This window comes from Rhipicephalus microplus, unplaced genomic scaffold (assembly GCF_043290135.1).
Source record: "Rhipicephalus microplus isolate Deutch F79 unplaced genomic scaffold, USDA_Rmic scaffold_23, whole genome shotgun sequence".
Taxonomy (NCBI): Eukaryota; Metazoa; Arthropoda; class Arachnida; order Ixodida; family Ixodidae; genus Rhipicephalus; species Rhipicephalus microplus.
Window position 1 is genome coordinate 414,179 of NW_027464596.1, and position 22,710 is coordinate 436,888.

General features: G+C 47.3%; 1 protein-coding gene across 1 annotated transcript; it reads left to right on the forward strand.

Annotated features, from left to right (window-relative positions):
* The first annotated feature begins 284 nt into the window (after positions 1-284).
* LOC119185811 (alpha-amylase-like) lies at positions 285-14,727 on the forward strand. The gene is made up of 4 exons (XM_075884060.1): positions 285-461; positions 2,553-2,742; positions 12,331-12,652; positions 14,341-14,727. Exons 3-4 carry the CDS (start codon positions 12,466-12,468, stop codon positions 14,355-14,357), a joined length of 204 nt encoding a protein of 67 aa, XP_075740175.1. The 5' UTR covers positions 285-461; positions 2,553-2,742; positions 12,331-12,465; the 3' UTR covers positions 14,358-14,727.
* The last annotated feature ends 7,983 nt before the right edge of the window (positions 14,728-22,710 follow it).

A 22,710-nucleotide genomic window follows, 5' to 3' on the forward strand; every position in this document is an offset into this window, starting at 1 on the left:
GAGAAACATGAAATAGTTATAAATAAGAAACAAAGTGGCGATAAAAAATTGAGAACAATTGTGTGTGAGAAATGCAACGTCTAAGGATTAGGTGCACAAAGAATTCATTTTGAGGAAATCACCCTAATTGACGAGAAAAAAAAGTGGAATCTCTGCGTGAATTATTAAAATAAATAACCGAACACAATGAATCAGCGGTTACTGTTGCCTTAAACGAAGGCAGCGGCACCAAGTAACCAAATTTCTCGAGAACGTGTTGCTAAGGCCACCTTCTGCCATGCAGCATCAACGCATGTTCACTTCTAATTTGAATATTGCCGGGAGAAGAAAACGAAATGTGCTTCGATTTCATGGGGAAATGAGCACATCAGAAACACCTTAGAATCAGCCTTATATCTAAGGAAACATTCAAATGCTCAACTTCGAAATGATGGACTACCGGAGCAAACTTAGAACTGTCGGTATGTACAATTTTCCTCTGTCACTTTGCATGCAGTTCTCGACCGTAATGTTTATTGAGAGACAACAAAAATGCAAACAAGGAAAGCGTGGCGTGCGTTATTCGTTGTAAATATGATAGAAATATGAAGAAATAAAGCAGAAGAAGAAATTGGAGCCGATGGGTAACAAACCTGCAACCTTTGATTATCACGTCCGATGATTAATGATATGAGCTACGGTGGCATTCATCTTTACGGCCTTTTTTATCAGTATTTATGTGTTCATGAAACCCTGGGAGTGTTAGTCAGCGCTACTGGCAGCCATGGCTGCGAGCGTGGCACACCCTTGTTTAGGCGAAGTTTGCAAGTTACAGGTTTGAAGGTTGCATTCTCGATCTCCGCTGGCAGTGAGTGCTCTTTGCGTGGTTCTTAATTCTTCCTCATTTTTGATCATGAATACTCCTACCATTTTCTGTACACTTCTTGGCATGAACGTTTGTTCGTTTTTATTGAGCTTCTCTTTAACATAGAAAGAGCACTCCGAAATCCCTTCTCTATCGCTCTGTGATTTCGAGAATCTTTTTCTTGCACACTAGATGACAACTAGGAGTTTTTGGCAACAGCTAGCTCGTAAAAAAAAACTAATCACGTGCTACACGGCACCAGAAGGTAAATCAACAGTGTTCCATGCGTGCCTTCATGGTCAGGAGCGGCGCTGAGTAACACTATGCGGTTTGCGTGCGCATAAATAACAGATAATTTGTACTCGCGTGCGACCATCATCGTAGGTCAATTGGTAGTGTGTCCGATACATTGATCTAAGTTTGCAGGTTCAGTCCCTGCCAGCGATACATTGTCTTTCCATCTTCTTTAATTTGGTGATGTGTGGGATTTAACGTCCGAAAGCAACCAAATGAATATGAGAGACGCTGTAGTGGAGGGCTCTGGAAATTTAGACCACATGGGGTTTTTTAACGTGCACCCAAATCTGAGCACACGCCCCAATATTGTCCGCAAAAACGTCGCAAGGAGCAGGAGACCGAACATCTGGAATAGGAAGACGTAACGATTGCTCGACGTCTTGACTATTGAGTCAAGCTGGCTTATTATATGCGTAATAAAATTAACAAAATAAATATTGCATTGCCCTACATGTTGTGGGTAATTTGCGCCAAATATGTGAGAATATATATGTTATGCATACTTAAACCTCTAAAAGCTAACAAATAAAATTAGCATAGTTTTCTTGGCTGTTGGGTTTGATTCACTGCCTTGCTGATACTCACTGGTGCAATTATTCAATCCCTCTGTGACGACCCTCTTTCCCTATCTCCACCATTAATTGATGTATCTTGTCGACTGCGCAAGCGTTGTTGACCTGCCACTGAACCAATATCATTTATCGAAGGGATGAAGTGATAGAATCGTGGGCACCAATTTATTCCTGTTAAACGCGGAGAAATATTCACACGCGCCTTGATTGTTCCCACTTTTGTTTGATTTAGTTTTCGCCCACAAACCTGGCTATGGAATGCTCAGCTCAAACTACACAGTCAGCGAAGGTTCGCGATCATTGTTCGTGAAGGTTCGCGACCAGCAAGACGCGAACACTCGAGATTATTCCAAAGTTTGCGCAAAGACCAGTGATCACTGATATATTCAACATTATCACTATAATTCGCGACGCGCTCGGCCACTTGTCAGTTGATCGACGGTTGACGCTCCGTTCGCCGCTCTCAGTGCCAGTGTATTGCTCACTTTACTTGGCCACAAGCTCAGCCCAATAAACTGTTTAACCTGAAGACCCAGTCTTCTCCCTTCAAACTTGAAGCGCCTAGAACCTTTCCAAGCCACCAGAGTGTTTAGTTTTGGATACCCTTTTTGTGTGTGTGGTTTCTACCCCACCTCGGGCCTCAGATGCTGTTGCTCCTTTGGTTTTGAATGTAGATACAACAGTTTTATATAACAATCCCTAGCTACCAACCAGCCAGAGCAGACCTAACAGGCAAGCACGTACTCGGGCACATTCCAATGGTTAAGAATCTGCATATTCGGGAAAAGATCTAATAAGACGTCTACAAATATCACAATTTCGTTTTTTTGTTTCTGCAGAGTGTACGTGGACGCCGTGCTTAATCACATGACTGGTCATTTTCAATTAAAAAAAGGCACAGCGGGCAGCAGCTTCTAGTACGATGAATACAGCTACCCTGCCGTACCGTTTGGCCCCGATGACTTCCACACAAAAAGGCATTGTGGCAGCAAGTCCGGTGGTATCGATAATTACGGAGACGTAAATCAGGTGAGCAAAATGCGAAGCTTAAGCTGTCTATATTAAGACAATACAGGGCGTTCAGCGAAAACTGCTTCTAGCCTTTAACAATGCATAAAATGTATATATTGCACATTTAGCAAGTACTTCCTGCAAAGCTGTGTTGGTTGTTGTTTCAAATATCAGTAGCCACACACAATCCGCAGTTTTTTTTTTGCACTCTATACCTGTTTTCTACGATGAACGCAATACGCTCGTCATCAAAGGAAGCCGTAACAGCCTTACTATATTTGCAATCTGCGAATAGGAAATTCCAAGTAAATCATACGCTGCACGTGTCCCCGTAAGAACGAACAGGTGGTCCTGAACACCATTCACGGTTTCCATTATATTTGCATTAGATAGACATTTCTGACTCGCAAGAATATTTCTTAAGTTATTCTTGAAAAAATATGCTGCATACCTCTAGAAGTATACATGTTGGCCGCTATAGCACTTTGCCACCAGTTTCCACTTTCTGAACTCTAAGTAAACTTAGCAAAAAATTGTGCATTTGTTGTTCACGATAAAATTCTACAATAAAGATCCTATGAAATGCTACATTACTAGTATAATATTTGACTGTACAGCAGAAGGATTCTTGAGAAAATAATGCTAAAACACGGAATTGCCCGAAATACCTGTTGATTTTATTAATATGGGGGGTTTAAAGTTCTAAAACCAACATATGTTTGTGAGAGACGCCGTAGTGGAGGGCTCCGGAAATTTTGACCACCTAGGGTTCTTTAACGTGCACATCTGAGCAATCGGGCCTACTGCATTTTCGCCTCCGTCGAAAATGCAGCCGCTGCAGCTGGCATTTGATCCCGTGACCTGCAGGTTAGCAGGCGAATACTTAAACCACTAGACCACCCCAGTGGGGCACCGAAATACCTGTGATACAGGCATTTGTTGTTGTGGGAAATTTAAGCTGGTAACATGAAAAGTAGGAGGATACTAACTGGTCTGTGCGTCATTTGCGCTTGAGCATTACGTGACTTTTTACATTATCAGAATCGAAAAAAGTCTGCATAGATTAACAATGGTGTTTGAGTTCAAGAAGCTTTCAAAATATTCGTTTCTATTTTTGAGTACCTAAAGGGCGTTGTCTACCATGATGAATTCAAGAACGTTGCCTACCATACTATTCAAGAAAAAGTCTTAAAATTTCTATAGCAAGTAATACGTTATATAACGCATGACATATGCCTAACTCATCCTAGCGCTCGCGAACCTGATCGCTATCCACCACGACATTTATAGCGAGAAAGACGGGGCAGCTAGTCGACTCGGTTGTGAAGATGGACTTAAAGAGACGAAAATATAGAACTAAGCTCTATATGACCTGAAATTAATTACAGTAAGTGATTATGCGCGATGAGTTTAACAACAGGCAAGGCGTTCGAGCTTTGAAATGTTGCACAGCCTCTTCAGCAATCCATGTAAGAACAAGGTGCATGACATCTGAAGTAAAAATTTCAGCGACTACTTGAAGATTGAAAGAAGGGTGCAGATAATGGTAGTGTGAAATTATTAGGTTCCTTCTGACTGTTAGCCTAAACTATTTCTAACAACCTGCATTCATCGTATAGTTCAATGTCACACCACTGTGTAAATAAAAAGATACAAGTGCTGTCTGAAAGAACACAGTGAAGGGATAGTTGGTAATGCATAACTCAGAACAGTAGTGCAAAGAAGCACATGGACTGCGGGACATCACGACGGAACACAGACCTAACTATCCCGTTAGCGCCCCGCCGCGGTGGTCTATAGTGGCTAAGGTAACCGGCTGCTGACCTGCACGTCCCGGAATCGAATCCTGGCTGCGGCTGCTGCATTTTTGATGAAGGCGAAAATGCTGTATGCCCGCAAGCTTAGATTTGTGTGCACGTAAAAGCACCTCAGGTGGCCGATGTGTCTGGAGCTCTCCACTACGGCGCCTCTTATAATCAAGTGGTGGCTTTAGAACGTTAAATTTCACATATCAATCAAGCAACCAGTTAGCGTGTGTCACAGATCCCGTTTATTAGGGAGGCGATCGCCGGGCTAATTCCAAAGGCCAAAATATCGGCCCCCCGAACCGCACCACGAAAGCGTGAACAATTTAGAAGGGGTCCTATTTGGCACGCTAGCGGACGCTGGCTGTGGCCCAAAGAACAAGTCAGAGCCGAAAGTTGATATACAACACAAAATTATATTCTCAATTATGGCAGAGAAAAACGATACACAAGTATGCACACTCGACAATAGTTGAATACAAAATGTCACAAATCAAACAATGTACTACAAAGTACAATCAGCCACACTCGAAACAACAGACACAGACAACAATACGCACTACAGTGCAGTCGCTTGCATCGAACAACCAAGACACTTAAAGACTAAAGAGTTAGAAAACTTATTCAGTTCAAAGTTCTCGGAACTAAAGTCTGAACGATACACTCCGAGAATCACTCACTCAAAGTCCAGCGTTGGTGTCATTCCGCTGCCCCGAAGTTTGTCTTCCAGGAAACCTCGCGTCTTCAATTGGCCACTCTCCAAGCTTCAACCTTCTTCGTCGGAAACACGTCGGCTTCCCACACGCAGCTGTTGCCACGCGTCTTCGCTCGATAGCGGTAGACACATACTCTTGCCTGTAGCTCGAGTCTTCACCCCTCAGGTGAAAATTCTGTTCTTCTCCTCCTTTGTCACGGAAGACAAAAGGCTTCGCCCACAGGGCGGTACACACTACGCACTCTGGCGCATACCTTCTTCTTCTCCTGCTTTGTCACTAAGAACAAAACCTTCACCGACAGACGCGGCAGGATACCCTACGCACTCTGGCGTTAACTTCCTTCTTCTGCTGATCTCCCATCTCCGCTGCTCGGTTAAATACCTTCCGCGCAAGATTCCAGAAAGTTCTCATCATTTCATCGGCGCGATACGCAGCGATGGCTGGGGAGAGGGCGAGACGGTTCGAAGGCCGTCCGCGACGGATGACGCAACCCGGTATCACCACGCCCCTTTCCATCTAGAATTTTCCAGGGCTTGCTCGGCCGCCGATGTGGGGTGAGGAGGTTGGTCGGCGAACCTACACTTCCGAGAGGGGAGAAGGACGCGCGCCCGGGGAGTCTGTAGATGCTTGTTTTTTTTATCGTGGACCTCTCGGCGCTTCGTCACAAGAATTTGGCGGCACGCCCTTTTTTGAGCGCTCGTATTGTGACAGCGTGGCTTGCGGTACAACACCTGCTTGTGACGCAGACGGCCCAGTTAAGCTGGGCCGTGTGCGTATAAGGTAATCTTTTCTTTATATTTATTTTTATTTCCTTGCACCACAAGAAATTGGGAGTGATTTTTTTTTCTTTCGAAGCAGTGTCAAGCAACAGCGTGACCTTGAGTCAGAATAGTTGTTTGTCACGCAGCTGCCGGGGTTCTTTTTTCACTGAAACTGAGTAATTTTAGCGCGATAGCGTAAAAGATCTCGTTTCTCAGAAATGTCAGCGTGGTTATTGACGGCATTAATTGTAAGCAAAAAATCGTCTTGTGCATGACAGAAAAATTTAGATAAAAGCAAGTAAAATAAGCAATAAAAATAGTCAAGTCTGAATGATGATTGAACCCATGGCGTACGCATGGCATGTAGGTGTTCTAACACAGAAGCATGATCTTTCTTATGCTTGTTTATTGTCTTTGCTACACAACACAGAATACAATGAAAACTGTGAATAAAACAACCCGATACACTTTGTTCCCACGGTGGCATGGAAGTCCACTAGCATCATGGTGGTATATACACGATAGCATGATGTGTATTGAAATCGCTCTGGAATTAAACACCATATGAATGACATGCTTGGAAGGCATCTTCTTAACCCTTCATGTATTGCGTGCCAGAAGCGTGGAATCGCGCAAGGTGTTAAACCATGCGAATCGAGCAAGGAGTGACTGTTTTAAAGGCGGCCCGTACATGACAAAGTTCTCACGATTACCTAATCCTCATATACAGCAGAACCGTCAACAAAAAGTGAACAGCATCGTAGGGTCACGTATTGCCTTACGGACAACTAGTGGGGCCTTAGCTGATTCACAAAAGAAATAGTTATGCCGCATTGTGCACCTAGCAACCGTGCTTTCAGTAGATATTCAACGGTACTTTGAAACGACCAGTGCTGCGCTCACAGTCGTTCGTTTTCATAAGAAATCGTTGAGGCATGCACCAAGAGCAGAAGCAAGCTAGCAGTCCAGGAGTCGATGCGCATGAAGCCCGATAACAATATCACGATCTGCTCTTAAGGAAGAGGCTGAAGCATCTTCCAATTTTAATGATTTTTTCATCTTTATGGATCTTTTGATCAAGCACCTAACTGTTGGTTTTTCACTGGCAACCATCTACGTTGATGCCGACACCAGAGTTTCTACGAAGCAAGCCGTTTAACACTATCGCGTTTGTCACAAAACGAGCGCTCAAAAAGGGCGCGCCGCCAAATTCTCGCGACGAAACGCCAGAGTGATGCCGCGAGGTCAACGATAAAAAAAAGAAAACGAACATCCAAAGACTCACCGGGCACGCGACTCTCTCCCTCGGAGGCGTGGGTTCGCCGACGAACCTCCTCTCATCAGCGCCCGAGCAAGCCCTCGAATGTTCTAGATGGAAAGGGGCGGGGTGATGCCGGGTTGCGTCATCCGTCGCGGACGGCCTTCGAACCGTCTCGCCCTCTCCCCTGCCTTCGCTGCGTATCGCGCCGACGAAATGATGAGAACTTTCTGGAATCTCGCGCGGAAGGTATTTAATCGAGCAGCCGAGATGAGAGATCAGGAGAAGACGGAAGTTAGCGCCAGAGTGCGTAGGGATTCCGCCGTGTGGTCGGCGAAGGTTTTGTCCTTAGGGACAAAGAAGGAGAAGATGGGGATTCCCACCTGAGGGGTGAAGGCTCGAGTTACAGGCAAGAGCGTGTGTCTACCGCTATCGGGCGAAGACGCGTGGCAACAGCTGCGTGTGTGAAGCCGACGTGTTTCCGGCGAAGACGCTTGAAGCTTGGAAAGCGGCCAAGTGAAGACGTGAGGTTTCCTGGAAGAGAAACTTCGGGGGCAGCGGAACGACAGAGGTTTCCTGGAAGAGAAACTTCGGGGCAGCGGAACGACACAGGTTTCCTGGAAGAGAAACTTCGGGGACAGCGGAATGACAACAACGTTGGACTTTGAGTGAGCGATTCTCGGAAGAGTATCATCCAGACTTTTGTTCCAAGAAATTTGGACTGAATAGGTTTTCTATCTCTTTAGTCTTTAAGTGTCTTGGTTTTTCAATGCATGCGACTGCATTGTAGTGCGTATTGTTGTCTGTGTCTCTTGTTTCAAGTGTGGCTGATTGTACTCTGTAGGACGTTGTTTGATTGGTGACATATTGTACTCAACTATTGTGGAGTGTGCATACTTGTGTATTGTTTTTGATCTGCTAATAGTGAGAATATAATTTTGTTATGTTTATCAACTCTCGGCTCTGACTTGTTCTTTGGGCCATAGCCGGCGTCCGCTGGCGCGCCAAAAAGGACCACTTCTAAATTGTCCACGCTTTCATGGTGCGGTTCGGGGGGCCGATACTTCGGCCCTTGGAATTAGCCCGGCGATCGCCTCCCTAATTAACGGGACCTGTGGCAATTAATCTGGCGCCCGCGACTAGGACTTTTTGGTGCACAGTGTGTCCAAAGTAGTGAGAAAGAGCCTCTAGTTGTTGATGGTGCTATCGGAACGATTTTGTGTATTGTTCAGTGTTCTCCTTAACGAGTGCAGGGAAGTGTTCCGATAGACTGATCTAGGCAGATACTTTTTACACGTGGCAAGACTGCATTAGCGAAACACAATGGATCTCGAAATTTAATAGCTCTTGGTGAGAAGATGGGTTTTTTTGGCGCTGAACTACGGAAGTGGGTCACCAAGAAGGAAAAAGAAGAAAAAGAGAGGGCCAAGGAAAAGCGGCTGAGTTGCATGGACAAAGGCTGGCCGCTGGAAGGGCGAAGGAAGAATGGGAACAACAATTGAAGTTGAAGTTGGAGAGAGAAAAGCTGGCAGCTGAGAGGGCGAAAGAAGAAAGAGAGGAAAGGGAACGGCAGCGACAGCACGAGATGGAACTCGAGCGGCTCCGTTTGTAACAGCGAAGTGAAACTCCGGTCCAAGCTAGAGTTGAAAGCAGCGAACGGGAGGACCACGGCTTCCGCTTGTACCCAAGCAAGCTGCTCGTAGCGTTTGATGAAAGGAAGGACGACCTTGACGCGTACATTCACCGATTTGAGACAATTGCGGGAAGCTAGAATCGGCCGGAACATCAATGGGCAACTGCTTTGAGTACTTGCTTGAGTGGTGAAGCGCTCAATGTGTACAGTAGGCTGACGCCGACCGATGCAGCCAACTATGCAAAGGTGAAAACTGCTTTGCTGAAGCGATTTAGAATTACTGTGGAAAGATTCCGGGACAGATTTCGGACAGGAAAGCCAGCTGATGGTGAGACGGCTATGCAATATGCCGCCCGACTTTGCCATTATTTCGACAGATGGATTAAACTTTCAGGGATAGGGCAGGAGTACGATGAGCTTAGAGAGCTCCTAATTAGAGAACAATTTCTTACTAGTTGCCACACAAGCCTGTCGCTGTACTTGAAAGAGAGGAGAGCTACGTCACTTGAAGACATTCTTGAATTAGCTGATCAATTCTTGGAAGCGCAAGGTGACACTAATTTGGCCAAGGACAAAAAGGATTGTCCCGAAGATTCGAAGAAATCGGCTCCCGAAGAAAAGAAGCGTGCACCGGAGAGCATTCCGCGATGTTTTCTGTGTAACCGAGTGGGTCACCGTGCTAGCAACTGCCGAAGTAACTTCACGAGCCCCACGGTTGTAAAATGTTTCAAATGTGGTCAGACTGGGCACAAGGCAGACGCATGTCGTAACGGAGCGAGTCAAACTCACCAGGTATCATGTGTGCTAGCAGCACCGAAATCCGATGGTGATGCCGTCACCAACGGATTTGTGGAGCTGAAAAATGAGGAGAAACTTCCTATTGTGGGTGCTGTAATGACAAAACAGCCGACCGGTGTTACGAAGGGAATGCCAACGCTGCCTGAAAAAGTTGCGGGCAAAAAGGTTACGGTGTTAAGAGATACCGGTAGCTCCACTGTTATCGCGCGGAGAAATTTGGTACGGGAAAGTGAGTGAAGTGAGTGACAGGATCGGTAGAATGTTATGAACCGTTAACGGTGTCGAAAGGGACAACGATGGCTGAGACGCCGCCTCAGATATCGTCGTTGGAAGGGACTCGCCGAAAAGGAACGTGGAAACACAAGAAGAGATCGAGCGAACACCGCAAGAAAGGGCGCAAGCGCCGTTCGAAATGCACAGGATAAGTGTTGAGGACAAATCGAAATGTGTTTGACAGTGCTATATCTCAAGTAAATGTGGTTGTTGTCCTGTGTCACAACTGTATGTCGAGTGAATCAAAATTTTTGTTACGGTGATGTGATGTATAGTATTGTACGATTGTTGTAAAAAGAGAACTTTGGACATTTGTATTGTCTAGAATATGTGATGGAGTATTGTATTCATGTACCTGTGTCTATATTCTATGTGTTGTGAGATTGAATTGTAATGTACAATTGTATTGAGTGATCTATTGTGAATGTGACGTGTCAGGAGTGACGGACTATGTTACAGTCTCTGAGATTGTGGGGACTGTTCGCGCTCGTTTGTGTGGTTTTGAATATTATAAGATAATATTCCTAAAGTGCGGGCAGTGTCACAAAAAGAGCGCTCAAAAAGGGCACGCCGCCAAAGTCTCGCGACGAAACGCCGGAGTGACGCCGTGAGGTCAACGATAAAAAAGGAAAACAAACATCCAAAGACTCCCCGGGCGCGCGACTCTCTCCCTCGGAAGCGTGGGTTCGCCGACGAACCTCCTCTCATCGGCGCCCGAGCAAGCCCTCGAATGTTCTAGATGGAAAGGGGCGGGGTGATGCCGGGTTGCGTCATCCGTCGCGGACGGCCTTCGAACCGTCTCGCCCTCTCCCCTGCCTTCGCTGCGTATCGCGCAGACGAAATGAGAACTTTCTGGAACCTCGCGCGGAAGGTATTTATTCGAGCAGCCGAGATGAGAGATCAGGAGAAGACGGAAGTTGGCGCCAGAGTGCGTAGGGATTCCGCCGTGTAGTCGGCGAAGGTTTTGTCCGTAGGGACAAAGCAGGAGAAGAAGAGGATTCCCACCTGAGGGGTGAAAGCTCGAGCTACAGGCAAGAGCGTGTGTCTACCGCTATCGAGCGAAGACGCGTGGCAACAGCTGCGTTTGTGAAGCCGACGTGTTTCCGGCGAAGAAGTTTGAAGCTTGGAGAGCGGCCAAGTGAAGACGTAAGGTTTCCTTGAAGACAAACTTTGGGGGCAGTGGAACGACAGAGGTTTCCTGGAAGAGAAACTTCGGGGCAGCGGAACGACAGAGGTTTCCTGGAAGAGAATCTTCGCGGACAGTGGAACGACAACAATGCTGGACTTTGAGTGAGTGGTTCTGGGAAGAGTATCATCCAGACTTTTGTTCCAAGAAATTTGGATTTAATAGGTTTTCTACCTCTTTAGTCTTTAAGTGTCTTGGTTGTTCAACGCATGCGACTGCATTGTAGTGCGTATTGTTGTCTGTGTCCGTTGTTTCGAGTGTGGCTGTTTGTACTGTGTAGTACGTTGTTTGATTGGTGACATATTGTACTCAACTATTGTGGAGTGTGCATACTTGTGTATTGTTTTTGATCTGCCATTATTGAGAATATAATTTTGTTTTGTTTATCAACTCTCGGCTCTGACTTGTTCTTTGGGCCACAGCCGGCGTCCGCTGGCGCGCCAAAAAGGACCACTTCTAAATTGTCCACACTTTCGTGGTGTGGCTCGGGGGGCCGATATTTCGGCCCTTGGAATCAGCCCGGCGATCGCCTCCCTGATTAACGGGACCTGTGACAGCGTTATAATGGGCTTAGAGTGTTCATATTGCAATAACAAAACTGTCCCAAAGATGAACTGCGTTTTCTCTCTGCTGAGAAACTATATGTCAAATAAATGTATTACATTATTTTTTATTTCTAGGTGCCGTTAAAACGTACAATGGGTGAAAGAATAGGAAACGTGGTTCTAGCGGCCGTACATTGTACGTAACTATTTATACTACAATTCCCCCCCAAAAGCTATGCTAATATCACTGTTCTTGGTCTAAGACCTGCATATCAGTTAAACGCTAATAAAATCGTGAATGACAACCAGGACTACCTCTGCATTCTTATCCAGACACGCCGCGCTATGGTTACCTTGACTTATTTGCCGCAGGAAAAGAGAACAGAATGGTATTGGGTTACTCTGCTTAGCTTTACAACCCTAATTGCCAGTTTTATAGCATAAAAGTAAGTCCTGGCAGTACTTCAGCACTAGAGTACAGTAAATATTTCCAGGCTTACGCCGGGCATCATTGGGCCCCAAGAAAAAGTCAAGCATTTTTTTGTCTTAGTGCAATATTCTTAACCATGACGACGACGTGAAAATACTTGTCTATTTTCTGTGCTTAATTTGGCTCTGCCCATTCCTACAGGTGCGCGACTGTGAATATTTTGGACTTCGTGACCTGAAACACACAAGGCAGCATGTTAGAGCCAAGATCTCCGAGTTCCTGAATGAAGTCATTAGTTGTGGAGTAGCCGGATTTCGTGTCGATGCCGCCAAACACATGTGGCCTGCTGACCTGAAGGTTATCTACGCGAAACTAAACAACCTCAGCACAGAGTTCTTCACTGCGAGAGCCATGCCGTTCATCTACCAGGAGGTGATCGATATGGGTCAAGGCGAGCCGATAACCCACTGGGACTACAACAAAATGGGCAGAGTGACAGAGTTCAATTACGGTGCCAAGCTAGGTATGTGCAGAGTCAATCTGTTCAACTGTACTCTGCATGTGAAATCTGACAAAAGAGTGGAACGTAACTCTGTAGCCTAAAGAATACATGAACATTTGGAGTAGTTGTCCTGCACATGTGCTTCCTGTGTAGTTACTTTAGAGCGTAGCTCTAGGGCGCCCGTTCCTCTGTAAAGTGGCATCGTCGTTGCCACCATCGTCATCGCCGTCAGTGGCGTCGCCACTCGAACAATTGTGCAGTTGCGCAAGCCCCACTACCATGTAGAGCAGGTGCGAGTACGTAACGAAAATGATGTGCCACATGAAAGGGGCAAGCACTCAAGTGGGCTGGGTAAGCACCCTGCCGAAGATTATTATTCTACCACGGGACAAGCAATCTGCACATGACACTAGCCGATGAGTTTCGTCGTTTGTGGTCGCACAAATACAAAGCTGTCACTGCAAAGTGTTGTGCCACAATTGAGCAGACACACATTTTATCGGTCTCAGTGCCTAATGCTCGCTCCGTTTCCGCACATGTCACGGACACACATCACGATCCAATGTTTGGGCATGACTCTGTGCCGTGTCTTGCTGAAACCTGGATAAATTCCAAACAAGCCTTCGAAATTGTTGACTAGCATTACTGTTGTAGCTCTCATGGAGGCCACAAGACCACAGCGGGAGAGGCTATCTACTTGCGTACGAGTATGTATATATACTGACGGAATTACTGGTACCTAAACTGAAGTTGGTGGACTGTGAGCCACCAGCTTGGGCAACGGCTTGCTGGCCGTGGCTGCGTACGTTTCGACCCCCACATTTACCAAAGAAATCGTGCGCTTCCTGCGCCTCACTTTAATAGCACATTGGCCCACAGCAATGTTAGTTGTAGACGACTTGCATTTAAAGATAAAAACAACGGACACTTTCCAACACTTGTGTGCGAGTACATCCTGTCTCTCACCGTCATAACTTATCCCACTGATGTGACTACCTCGTGAAACACTTGCGTAGACCTTGTTGTCGAGAACCAGGCAATTTCGCACCAAGTCGAACATATCTTCGCTCGTTTCTTTGATCACCCAGCTTCCTTCGTTATAATAAAGAATTGGCAGCGCTAGAGGGAGAGAGAGTTCAAGAAAATAAATGGTGGTATGCAATTGTACATACGTAGATGTTCTTCCCAAATCAGTTATCTAAACGTATCGCGAAATGAAAACACCTAGGCAGCTGCACTCAGGATTTTCATTAGAAAGTATCGTAATTGTCAAGTTTTTTCAACTTTGTACTTCTTATTTATGATATGTCTTAGTTATGATAGCTCTTATAACGTATTTGTTATTTATGGTACGACGTGCTTTAACGCAGCCCACTGTATATAACCGATCTATGTACTCTGTCACCAGTTAATAATGCAACAACCACTTATGCAAGTTGTTCAGTTCGACATAGTTTAAATAGCTTATGCACTTGTTTTCTGTGCACAAACTTGAATGACAGAAAAAGAAGTTATTTTAACTCCACCATTTCTTCAGGAGAAGGTAATGTTTTGAAAAAGGCATTGGTGCTTCGAATTTACGGTGATTACGTGTTCTCTATTTAAAACGAAAAATGGGACTAGCAATAACGGCTGCAATCAAACAAATTGTGGCGCTAGTTTGGTTTAAAATAATTTTTTGTTCGAATTTTTATTTTTTATTTGAATAGCCAGTGGTGCGGCATGAACAAGCCTGCAAGCACACGGAGCAGCGTTGGCTCCTAGATTCGAGAAGGGTGGCTTTCCTTCGACGTGCATGCCTCGACGGGAAAGATGGCGGACCTATGCCCAACTCTGCCCCCGTGGGGAGCGTAGACAGAAACTGTAGTTGCACATGACTTACAATGCAGTCACCAGGTTGTGCGAAACCACACAGGATGTGGAAAGCTTTCGTGAAGTGAAGGATACAATATAGTGAGAAGAAAAAGATGCGGTTTGCCTTCAAGTCATCTCTGGCTGCTACCTAAAGGACCGTTGGAATTTTTTTTCATTCTTACTATATTGTACTACTCTTGTTTTTATCACCTACTAGTGATAATGAAACGTATGAGAAACGAGTCAGACTTTTTTTGGCACATGATGTTCGTGTGAAAAAAATCAATTACGAGAACAATCCCGCCTATTGAGAAATATGAGTGCAGCTTCTTGTAGTGGCAAGGCCAACTGTGCTTGAACATCTGGCTTCCGGCAAGGTATCGAGTGCACCATACTTTTTAATTTTTGTTTAATAAGACAGCACCCCCTGAGCCATTATTCGTCCTTCTTCAGGTAAGCGAGGCACCCAAAATGCCTGGCGTGTGTACTTCGCTGACGATGCATCTGCCTTAGGATGAATAACCACGCCTGCACTTCGAAGTGGATGTAAAGCACTAAAACACGCACTCGTTACACAATTAGTGCGGTGACTGCTTGTTATTTCACTTTTACACCATGCTATATCAGATAGGTTAACAAGGTTAATTGTCGGACATGACGCCTTTATAGTCTTTTCGCGTTTCAAACTCCAGCGCGGCTTTCTGATAGAATATTCGACAGCCACTCAAAGACCCCAGCTCCAAATCTGCATTCGATCCTGTGCAGTTATCCTTTGCTTTTATTTTTCTCAATCCCACCCATTACGCCACCGACAGCCACGGTGTCGGCAAGCTGCGCTCTATACACCAGAACACAGCGAGCTCAGTGCTTGCTGCCATATTGCAAAGCGCGTGGCGCCGTCTGTTGCAAGCGCGGCGAAGCAACACTCCCAACTGCCAGGCGAGCAGACGCTCTGCAAAGCAAACGCGAAACTTCACAACTCGAGTCCGGCTGTAAGCAAGTTTCGCGCTGTTCCTTTGCTAGAATTTTGTGCTGATTTTATGCGAAACGTTGAGACGTTCCTCCACAGTCCAAAATGTTTGCAGCATATGCAATGGAGGCTGCGGAAGCAACTTCATCAGGTACGCATTATCCGACTGAAAGAAACGCGAACAGCGGAAAGCGTCAACTGCGGCGTGGCTTGGCTGTGACAAGGCCAAATTTGTGCTCTAAGCTGGTGTCAACGTAGCGCTAGAATCTGGCTTCAACTTACGCTCATGCACCGCATGTGTATCAAATTCCAGTCCTGCCGGGCACTCAGAACACACCTGTGGTGCATAAGTGCCAGACAGGACACGATTTTAAAATACTACGATGACGCCGGCCGAAAGCACATGTAGATACGCTGAGGGACAGTCAAGGCATGTCGCAGTTCGAAGGAGTCAAAAGGCACGATTTCTGCACCGTTCACATCTCTTTGCAAAGAGATAGTAGGCCGTTACTGTTGTACTGAACCTGCGCGGTGCGTGTATGCACGCGTGACTCGTAACACTTATATCCTACTATTGACATGCGGCCTGCGAAAGAGTACGGCAATAGTTTTGTGCCGCATAATACTGGCATACTGCACGCAAATCGCTGTTGTAAAGTGGAATAGCTCGAGTCGGGCTTGAATAAACGCAATAAGTATACTTACTCCTACATTTCACTGGGCTCGTAGTTTTTCCTGTCGATTGCAATTATATCTTAAGGCGGCGGAGGTCAGCGTTTTTTGTTGTGGACGGCAATCTGTGCAATTGCGAAACACCACACCAGCACGATTCCCGCGATGCGCTGTGAACTTCACATGCAGTGCTCAGCAATATTTTCCACTTGCGCTGGTTGTTCTCGCATCAGATGACAGCGCAGTGGTGCCCAGATGACATTTCATAAGCAGGCGTAGCGTTAACAGGCGCGTTTTCGCTTTTTAAACTCCCAGAGCCACTGCTTGTCATGTTAGCGAAGTACGCCTTCGTAGTTTCAAACAAATAATGGCGTCTCTGTGAGCAAGGGTATACCGCCGAAGGCACCTGCATGGGTGCGAGGTAGGCGTGCCCTCGTCTAATGTACCTTAACAAGCGCGCTAACGCTGAGTGCAATCGTACGGCTCTCTTCATCTGTGGGCCAAGAACGTCAAATAATTGTGCAAGCCTTGAACGTTATCGATCCTAATCGCTGGTTCTTCAATTTTTTCTTAAAGGTTATAGCTATTGGTATCACACATGAAGTAAGAGATGAAGCTCAACATTCGCAACTTCTCAATCAATACTGCCTGTCAAGTGCATAATTAGTGCATAAGTGCACCAATTTGTTGCTTCACCATAACCTCGCACTAAAAAACGCTCGCGTAAGTTTCTTTTCTGTTTTCCCGCCAGCAACATGTACGAACTGCTCTCTCAAGATACCCTTCAGTATAAAAATATTTACGTGTTTTAAAACACGAGTGTCAGAGAGCAGGAACTCACCGACTGTTTTACTCTGGCCGACTGAAAGCGTTTAGTAGGCTTATCCTGTGTGTTCGTGTAGAAAGATCACCGAGCTCCTGATCTTTATCACGGTGAAAAGAGTGAGTGCCGTCACTAACAAGTGATTAGTAAACGTTCACAACATTGAAATAGAGCTATGCTTTAGTAAATGCTTACTTATAGAAGCAGCTGCTACATTGTTTGCTAAATGAACACGTGTGATTCACAGTCCTGACTGTACTTTTCATTTACGCACAATTGAAGGAGCTGTGCTGAGAAAACGCCCCGGACAGCTGCTTAACAATCTTCAAAGCTTCGGTGAGGCCTGGCACTTTCTTCCGAGTAGTGATGCGCTGACTCTTAGTGCCACCGTGCAGCTAGCGCGGGAGGCTGCCTGGTAAAAAATGCTGCACCGCGTCAACAAATGGTGCCGATCAGTTCAGTGGACATCTCTGACATGTCTGGCCTTTAATGTATTCTTTCTCTCTCTCTCACTGGAATGTCTGTTTGTAGCGAAAGCCTACTGAGCTCAGCAAATAAATCTGGTGATCGTCCTCGTCTAAGCTGAAATCTTCAAGTCAAATCACGAGGCTGTCTGCGAGCTGCTGTAACGACATGATTGACGTATCTTTCGCTTTCGCTGGCCGCCTAGTTATCGACATGGTACACCTATGGCTTCTTAGATGTGACTTCGCCCCACACGCGCACAAAACCACCATTAAAAACGCACGTACACGAAGTATTACGTGCCCGGTGATACCACCTTCCTAAATGCACGCTCACGCTCTTCATCTTGTTCATTTGCCGAAAGCCACGCAACTGGCTGGCTTGTGTCACGTGAACCGTACTCTCGGTCAGATCACGCCACGCTATCACTTCAAGGTCAGAGCGGTCGGGAGCGCTCTGATACAGAGGCTTACGCTCTGAAAGGAGCAACCGATGGTAGTCCGACCGCTTGAATTCTTCCAACCGAAGGCACACATACTTTTCAGGGCGCTCAAAAATGCCTAACTGAACACGCCACTAAAACGTGTTTCAGGGCCTGTTTAACAAACTGCGAGGCTGGTCGCTCTTGGAGGCTTAATGCGGTCATCTTGATTGATGCTAGGTCTCTCCTTGGCATTGACTGAGTGGAGTTGCCGCACAGCCAGTTACAGACCTTTCAATAATTTCTTAGCTCCAGCGCCAGTAACTCACGTGCAAACCTGGTTGCGGCCCTTCCGGTAGAAGCTCGGGCCTTACTAGGCCCAGCTCGTGCTACTTTAGGGAAACTCGGACGGCGGCTGCGCAAGCTGTCTCTATAGACGTTAGACTCTGGAATTTTGCGGACACGCTGCGTCACCTGGCACTGCAGTTTTGAGTAGTGCAAGCACCATCTCCCGTGCACAGTTTGCTGCGCGATCACGTGCAACTACAGCGTACGAAACGAAAATTCAGCGAAATGTTAGGAGTATTTGCGCATTCAGAATTTGAAAAAAGAGCTACGAATTACTCTCCGCTAGCCAAACGCGTCACTGAACCACCATAAAGTGCTTGATGGTTCACTCACCAGAATGACGGCGAGAACAAGAGCAGACGCAACAGCTCCGTGCTCTACAAAACCTACCCCAGTCGACGCTACTGTTACGTTGCGAATTGTCGTGGACGTAAAGGACTTCAGTTTTGCTGATTTCTGCAACTTTTACGAAGCAGAACGGCGAGAATGCTCGATACGGGCCGTCGCAAACGTGTTGGGTAAACGAATAACTCGCGCTCTCCACAGCCGGCCACATGAGAAAGTGTGATAACGAAAGCGATATAATAATGCGCTCGAAAGTTACCACGGAGAACACTGGTAACTTTGATTATGAAGTTTAACAGAGCCTCTTGCCGTGGTGCGCTATATGCAATAGTAAACAGGTGATGCGCGCTATAATCATCGCACACGCCGCAGCCACCGATAATCTGAAGTGGTCGCCAATACGCAGCGTTACCAATGAAAGGCTTTGAAAGCTCTAACTTCCTGCTTTAACCAGGAAATGTGAACACGTACGTCACACACGTGAACCACAAATTGATCGCGACCACAATAAGGTTTCTTTTTTTTGATGTTTGTCTCCGCGATTGCTGGAGCTATCTCGCAGGCCTCGGTTTTGCGTTTCGTTGTTTACTGAGAAAGTGGACACGCACGTAACCGCACTTGCAGTGTATAGAAACGGAAGACAACCGTCAACCTAACACTCCCCTCGCAAAAATCTTGATGGCGGTCTGTATAAGTCTGATGCAGTTTTCTATCAGTTGTACTCAGTTGTACTAGCGTTGTATAAGACTGATATAAAGTCTTACCAGTGCTACGAGCGTTCCTATGACACTGACTGGCCATATCTATGGCCAGTACTAGGTTAGAGGTTTTTCTTCTTCTTAATATATATATATATATATATATATATATATATATATATATATATATATATATATATATATATATATATATATATTGCCACGTTCCATTTCACAAGTTTTTGTTATCGTTCCGAAACACCACACGATTCTCGGCGCAAACCGCGCCTGCAGGTTTCGAGAAGGTTCCGGACTATAGTAGATCATTTTGATAAGCTCACGCCCACTGTGCGAACGGTACAGATTGTTCTCGAACCTACGCCACCGCCAGCGATAACGCTAGAAGATTCGATGGCAAGGGTATAAATGCCGACGCGCTTCGCCGCTTGTCAGTTGTTGATCGAAGGCCGACGCTGCGTTCGCCGCTATCAGTCCGAGACTGCTATCTGTGCAAGACTGCTGCTGTAATTACACTTTCCCTTCACCGGGCACAGGTTCGCCCAAATAAACAGTTAAATCCCAACACGAAGTTTCCTGTCTTTGGCCACGTCACGACCCTGTGACATCTGGTGGAGGTGCTGCTTCGTTCGTGTACCGGACGCCCCCGTCAAGCCGTGAACCCAGCCCCCGTCGCGGAGAAGACACCGACGCCAACCAAGAGCTGCGAACGAGCCGCCGACAGCAAGGTCTCCCACCGGAGTACGGCCTTCTACAAGACAAGGCGCGGAAGACCAAGACCATGACCTCGACTGCAGCGACAATGACAACCGGAGCGTCCCAGCCCGCGATCGTCATTCATCAACCCAGGGAACCACCAACGTTCCATGGCTCATCGTTTGAAGACCCGGAAACCTGGCTAGAGACATACGACCGTGTGGCCGCCCTCAACTACTGGGACAATGAAGAAAAGCTCCGTCGTGTGTACTTCTACCTAGAAGACACCGCAAGGACCTGGCTAGAGAATCAGGAGTCCACGCTCTGAACGTGGGATGTCTTCTGCGGCGCATTTCTGCAAACGTTCGCAAGCGTCGCTCGCAAAGAGAGGGCCGCTGCTCTACTCGAGACCCGGGTTCAGCTACCATATGAAAAGGTTGGAATTTTCACAGAAGAGATGATCTGCCTATTCCGTCACGCTGACCCAGACGTGCCTGAAGAAAACAAAGTTCGTTTCCTCATGCGAGGGGTCAAACAGGAGCTCTCCGTGGGACTAATGAGGAATCTATCGAACACCGTCCAAGAATTTGTATCCGAGGCGACCACCGTCGAAAAAACGCTGGACAAGCGCACCAGACAGTATAATCGTCGCCTGACTCCAGAATGCGCTGCTGCTCAAGCCAGTGACTCCGACGACCTGCGTGAAACGATCCGAGCGATCGTGCGGGAAGAGCTGCGCAAACTGTTGCCTTCGGCGCAGCCTCAAGTAGATTCGATCGCCGACATTGTGCGCGAAGAAGAGCGGAAATCGCTTCGAATTCCCGAAACACCGCCGCCCGAGCCAGAAACTATGAGCTACGACGCTGTAGCGCGCCACAACGCTCCTCCCCGTCCACGTCAAAACGCCGCCCCGTCACACTTCCGTCGCCAGATGCCACCGCCGCCACCACCCCAACCGACGTCCTACCGTTCCCCAGCAGGCCAGCGCAGTGCACCGAGGAAAACGGACGTTTGGCATGCACCTGACAACCGCCCGCTCTGCTACCACTGCGGCGAGGCCGGGCACACATACCACCGTTGCCAGTACCGACAGATGGGACTGCGTGGCTTCGCCGTCAATGCACCGCGTCCGCAGCCAGGAGATCGGCCACGTGACATCGCCGACTACCTGGCAGGAACTCAACGGACACCACGAAGTCCTTCCCGTTCACCGTCGCCCAGCCGCCGCATGTCACCGCACCCCCGGCAGTACTCTGGCCCAACGCGGGGCCGGTCTCTTAGCCCGTATCCGGGAAACTAAGGGCAGCAACCGATGGAGGTGCCGTTGCTGTGCGACGAACTACCGAAGATCCTCCGACGACGACGACGCCGCGACGGAGCTTTCCGAACACAACGCCAACCAGGCAAAGCCATGATGGCGAAAGCTCACTTACCGAAGGTGGCCTGACGACGCAACATGGAAGCAGCGGAACAAGCCGACGCAGCCGTGACGCGACGCCACGCCCTAACTGTAATGCGAGACGGCGAACTAGTGACCTCAACGTTGTTATCGACGGCCACAGTGTGACTGCTCTCGTCGATACTGGATCCGACTATTCTGTCATCAGTGGATCGTTCGCCGCGAAGTTAAAGAAAGTTAGGACAGCTTGGAAAGGCCCTGAAATCCGCACAGCCGGAGGTCATCTCGTAACGCCTGCAGGAATCTGCACAGCGAGAGTCACCATAAACGGCCGTATTTATCCTACAGACTTCGTAGTCCTACAGCGTTGCTCGAGAGATGTCATCCTTGGCATGGACTTCTTATGCCTCCATGGGGCTGTCATCAACTTAAAAACAAGGTCAATAACGTTATCCACAGAAGAAGCACTACCGCCGCGCACGCCGTCAGGACACCATGCCTTGAATGTGCTGGAAGAACAAGTCACCATTCCGCCTCGCCTAAGCGTCATTATTTCAGTCGGCGCTCCTAAATCACCTGACTTGGAAGGCGTCGTTGAAGGCAGTCAGCATCTGTTGGTCACCCGAAATATTTGCGTCGCAAGAGGAATTGCAGAGCTACGGGGAGGCAAAGCAACGGTTATGCTCACGAATTTCAGCAATGAGTACAAACATGTGAACAAAGGAACAACGGTCGCATACATCGAAGAAATTGTCGAAGTCACCAGTGCTTTCGCCCTCGCCGATTCTGCGGAACCTGCTCAGAGGAACCAAGCCCCTCCCATAGCTTTCGACGTCAATCCCAGACTTCCGAACGATAAGCAAGAACAGCTCAAGGCCCTGCTCCTGCAATACAAAGGTTGCTTTTCGCCGTCATCGAAAATTCGGCAGACCCCAATCACAAAACATCGAATCATAACCGAAGAAAATGCCAGACCACTCCGTCAGAGTCCGTACAGGGTTTCAACGCGAGAACGTGAGGCAATGAAGAGACAAGTTGATGAAATGCTGCGAGATGACATTATCCAGCCGTCTAAGAGTCCGTGGGCATCCCCCGTGGTGCTAGTGAAGAAAAAGGATGGGACCCTACGTTTCTGCGTCGATTATCGCCGCCTGAACAAAATCACAAGAAAGGACGTGTATCCTCTCCCACGAATAGACGACGCCCTTGATCGGCTCCATAACGCCAAGTACTTCTCGTCGATGGACCTCAAGACTGGCTATTGGCAAATCGAAGTCGACGAAAGAGACCGAGAGAAGACGGCGTTTATAACACCGGACGGCCTCTTCGAGTTTAAGGTGATGCCCTTCGGCCTTTGCTCAGCGCCTGCA

Excerpts from the sequence above, each read along its gene's own strand:
- LOC119185811 (XM_075884060.1), top strand. The coding sequence starts at position 12,466 with ATGTGGCCTGCTGACCTGAAGGTTATCTACGCGAAACTAAACAACCTC.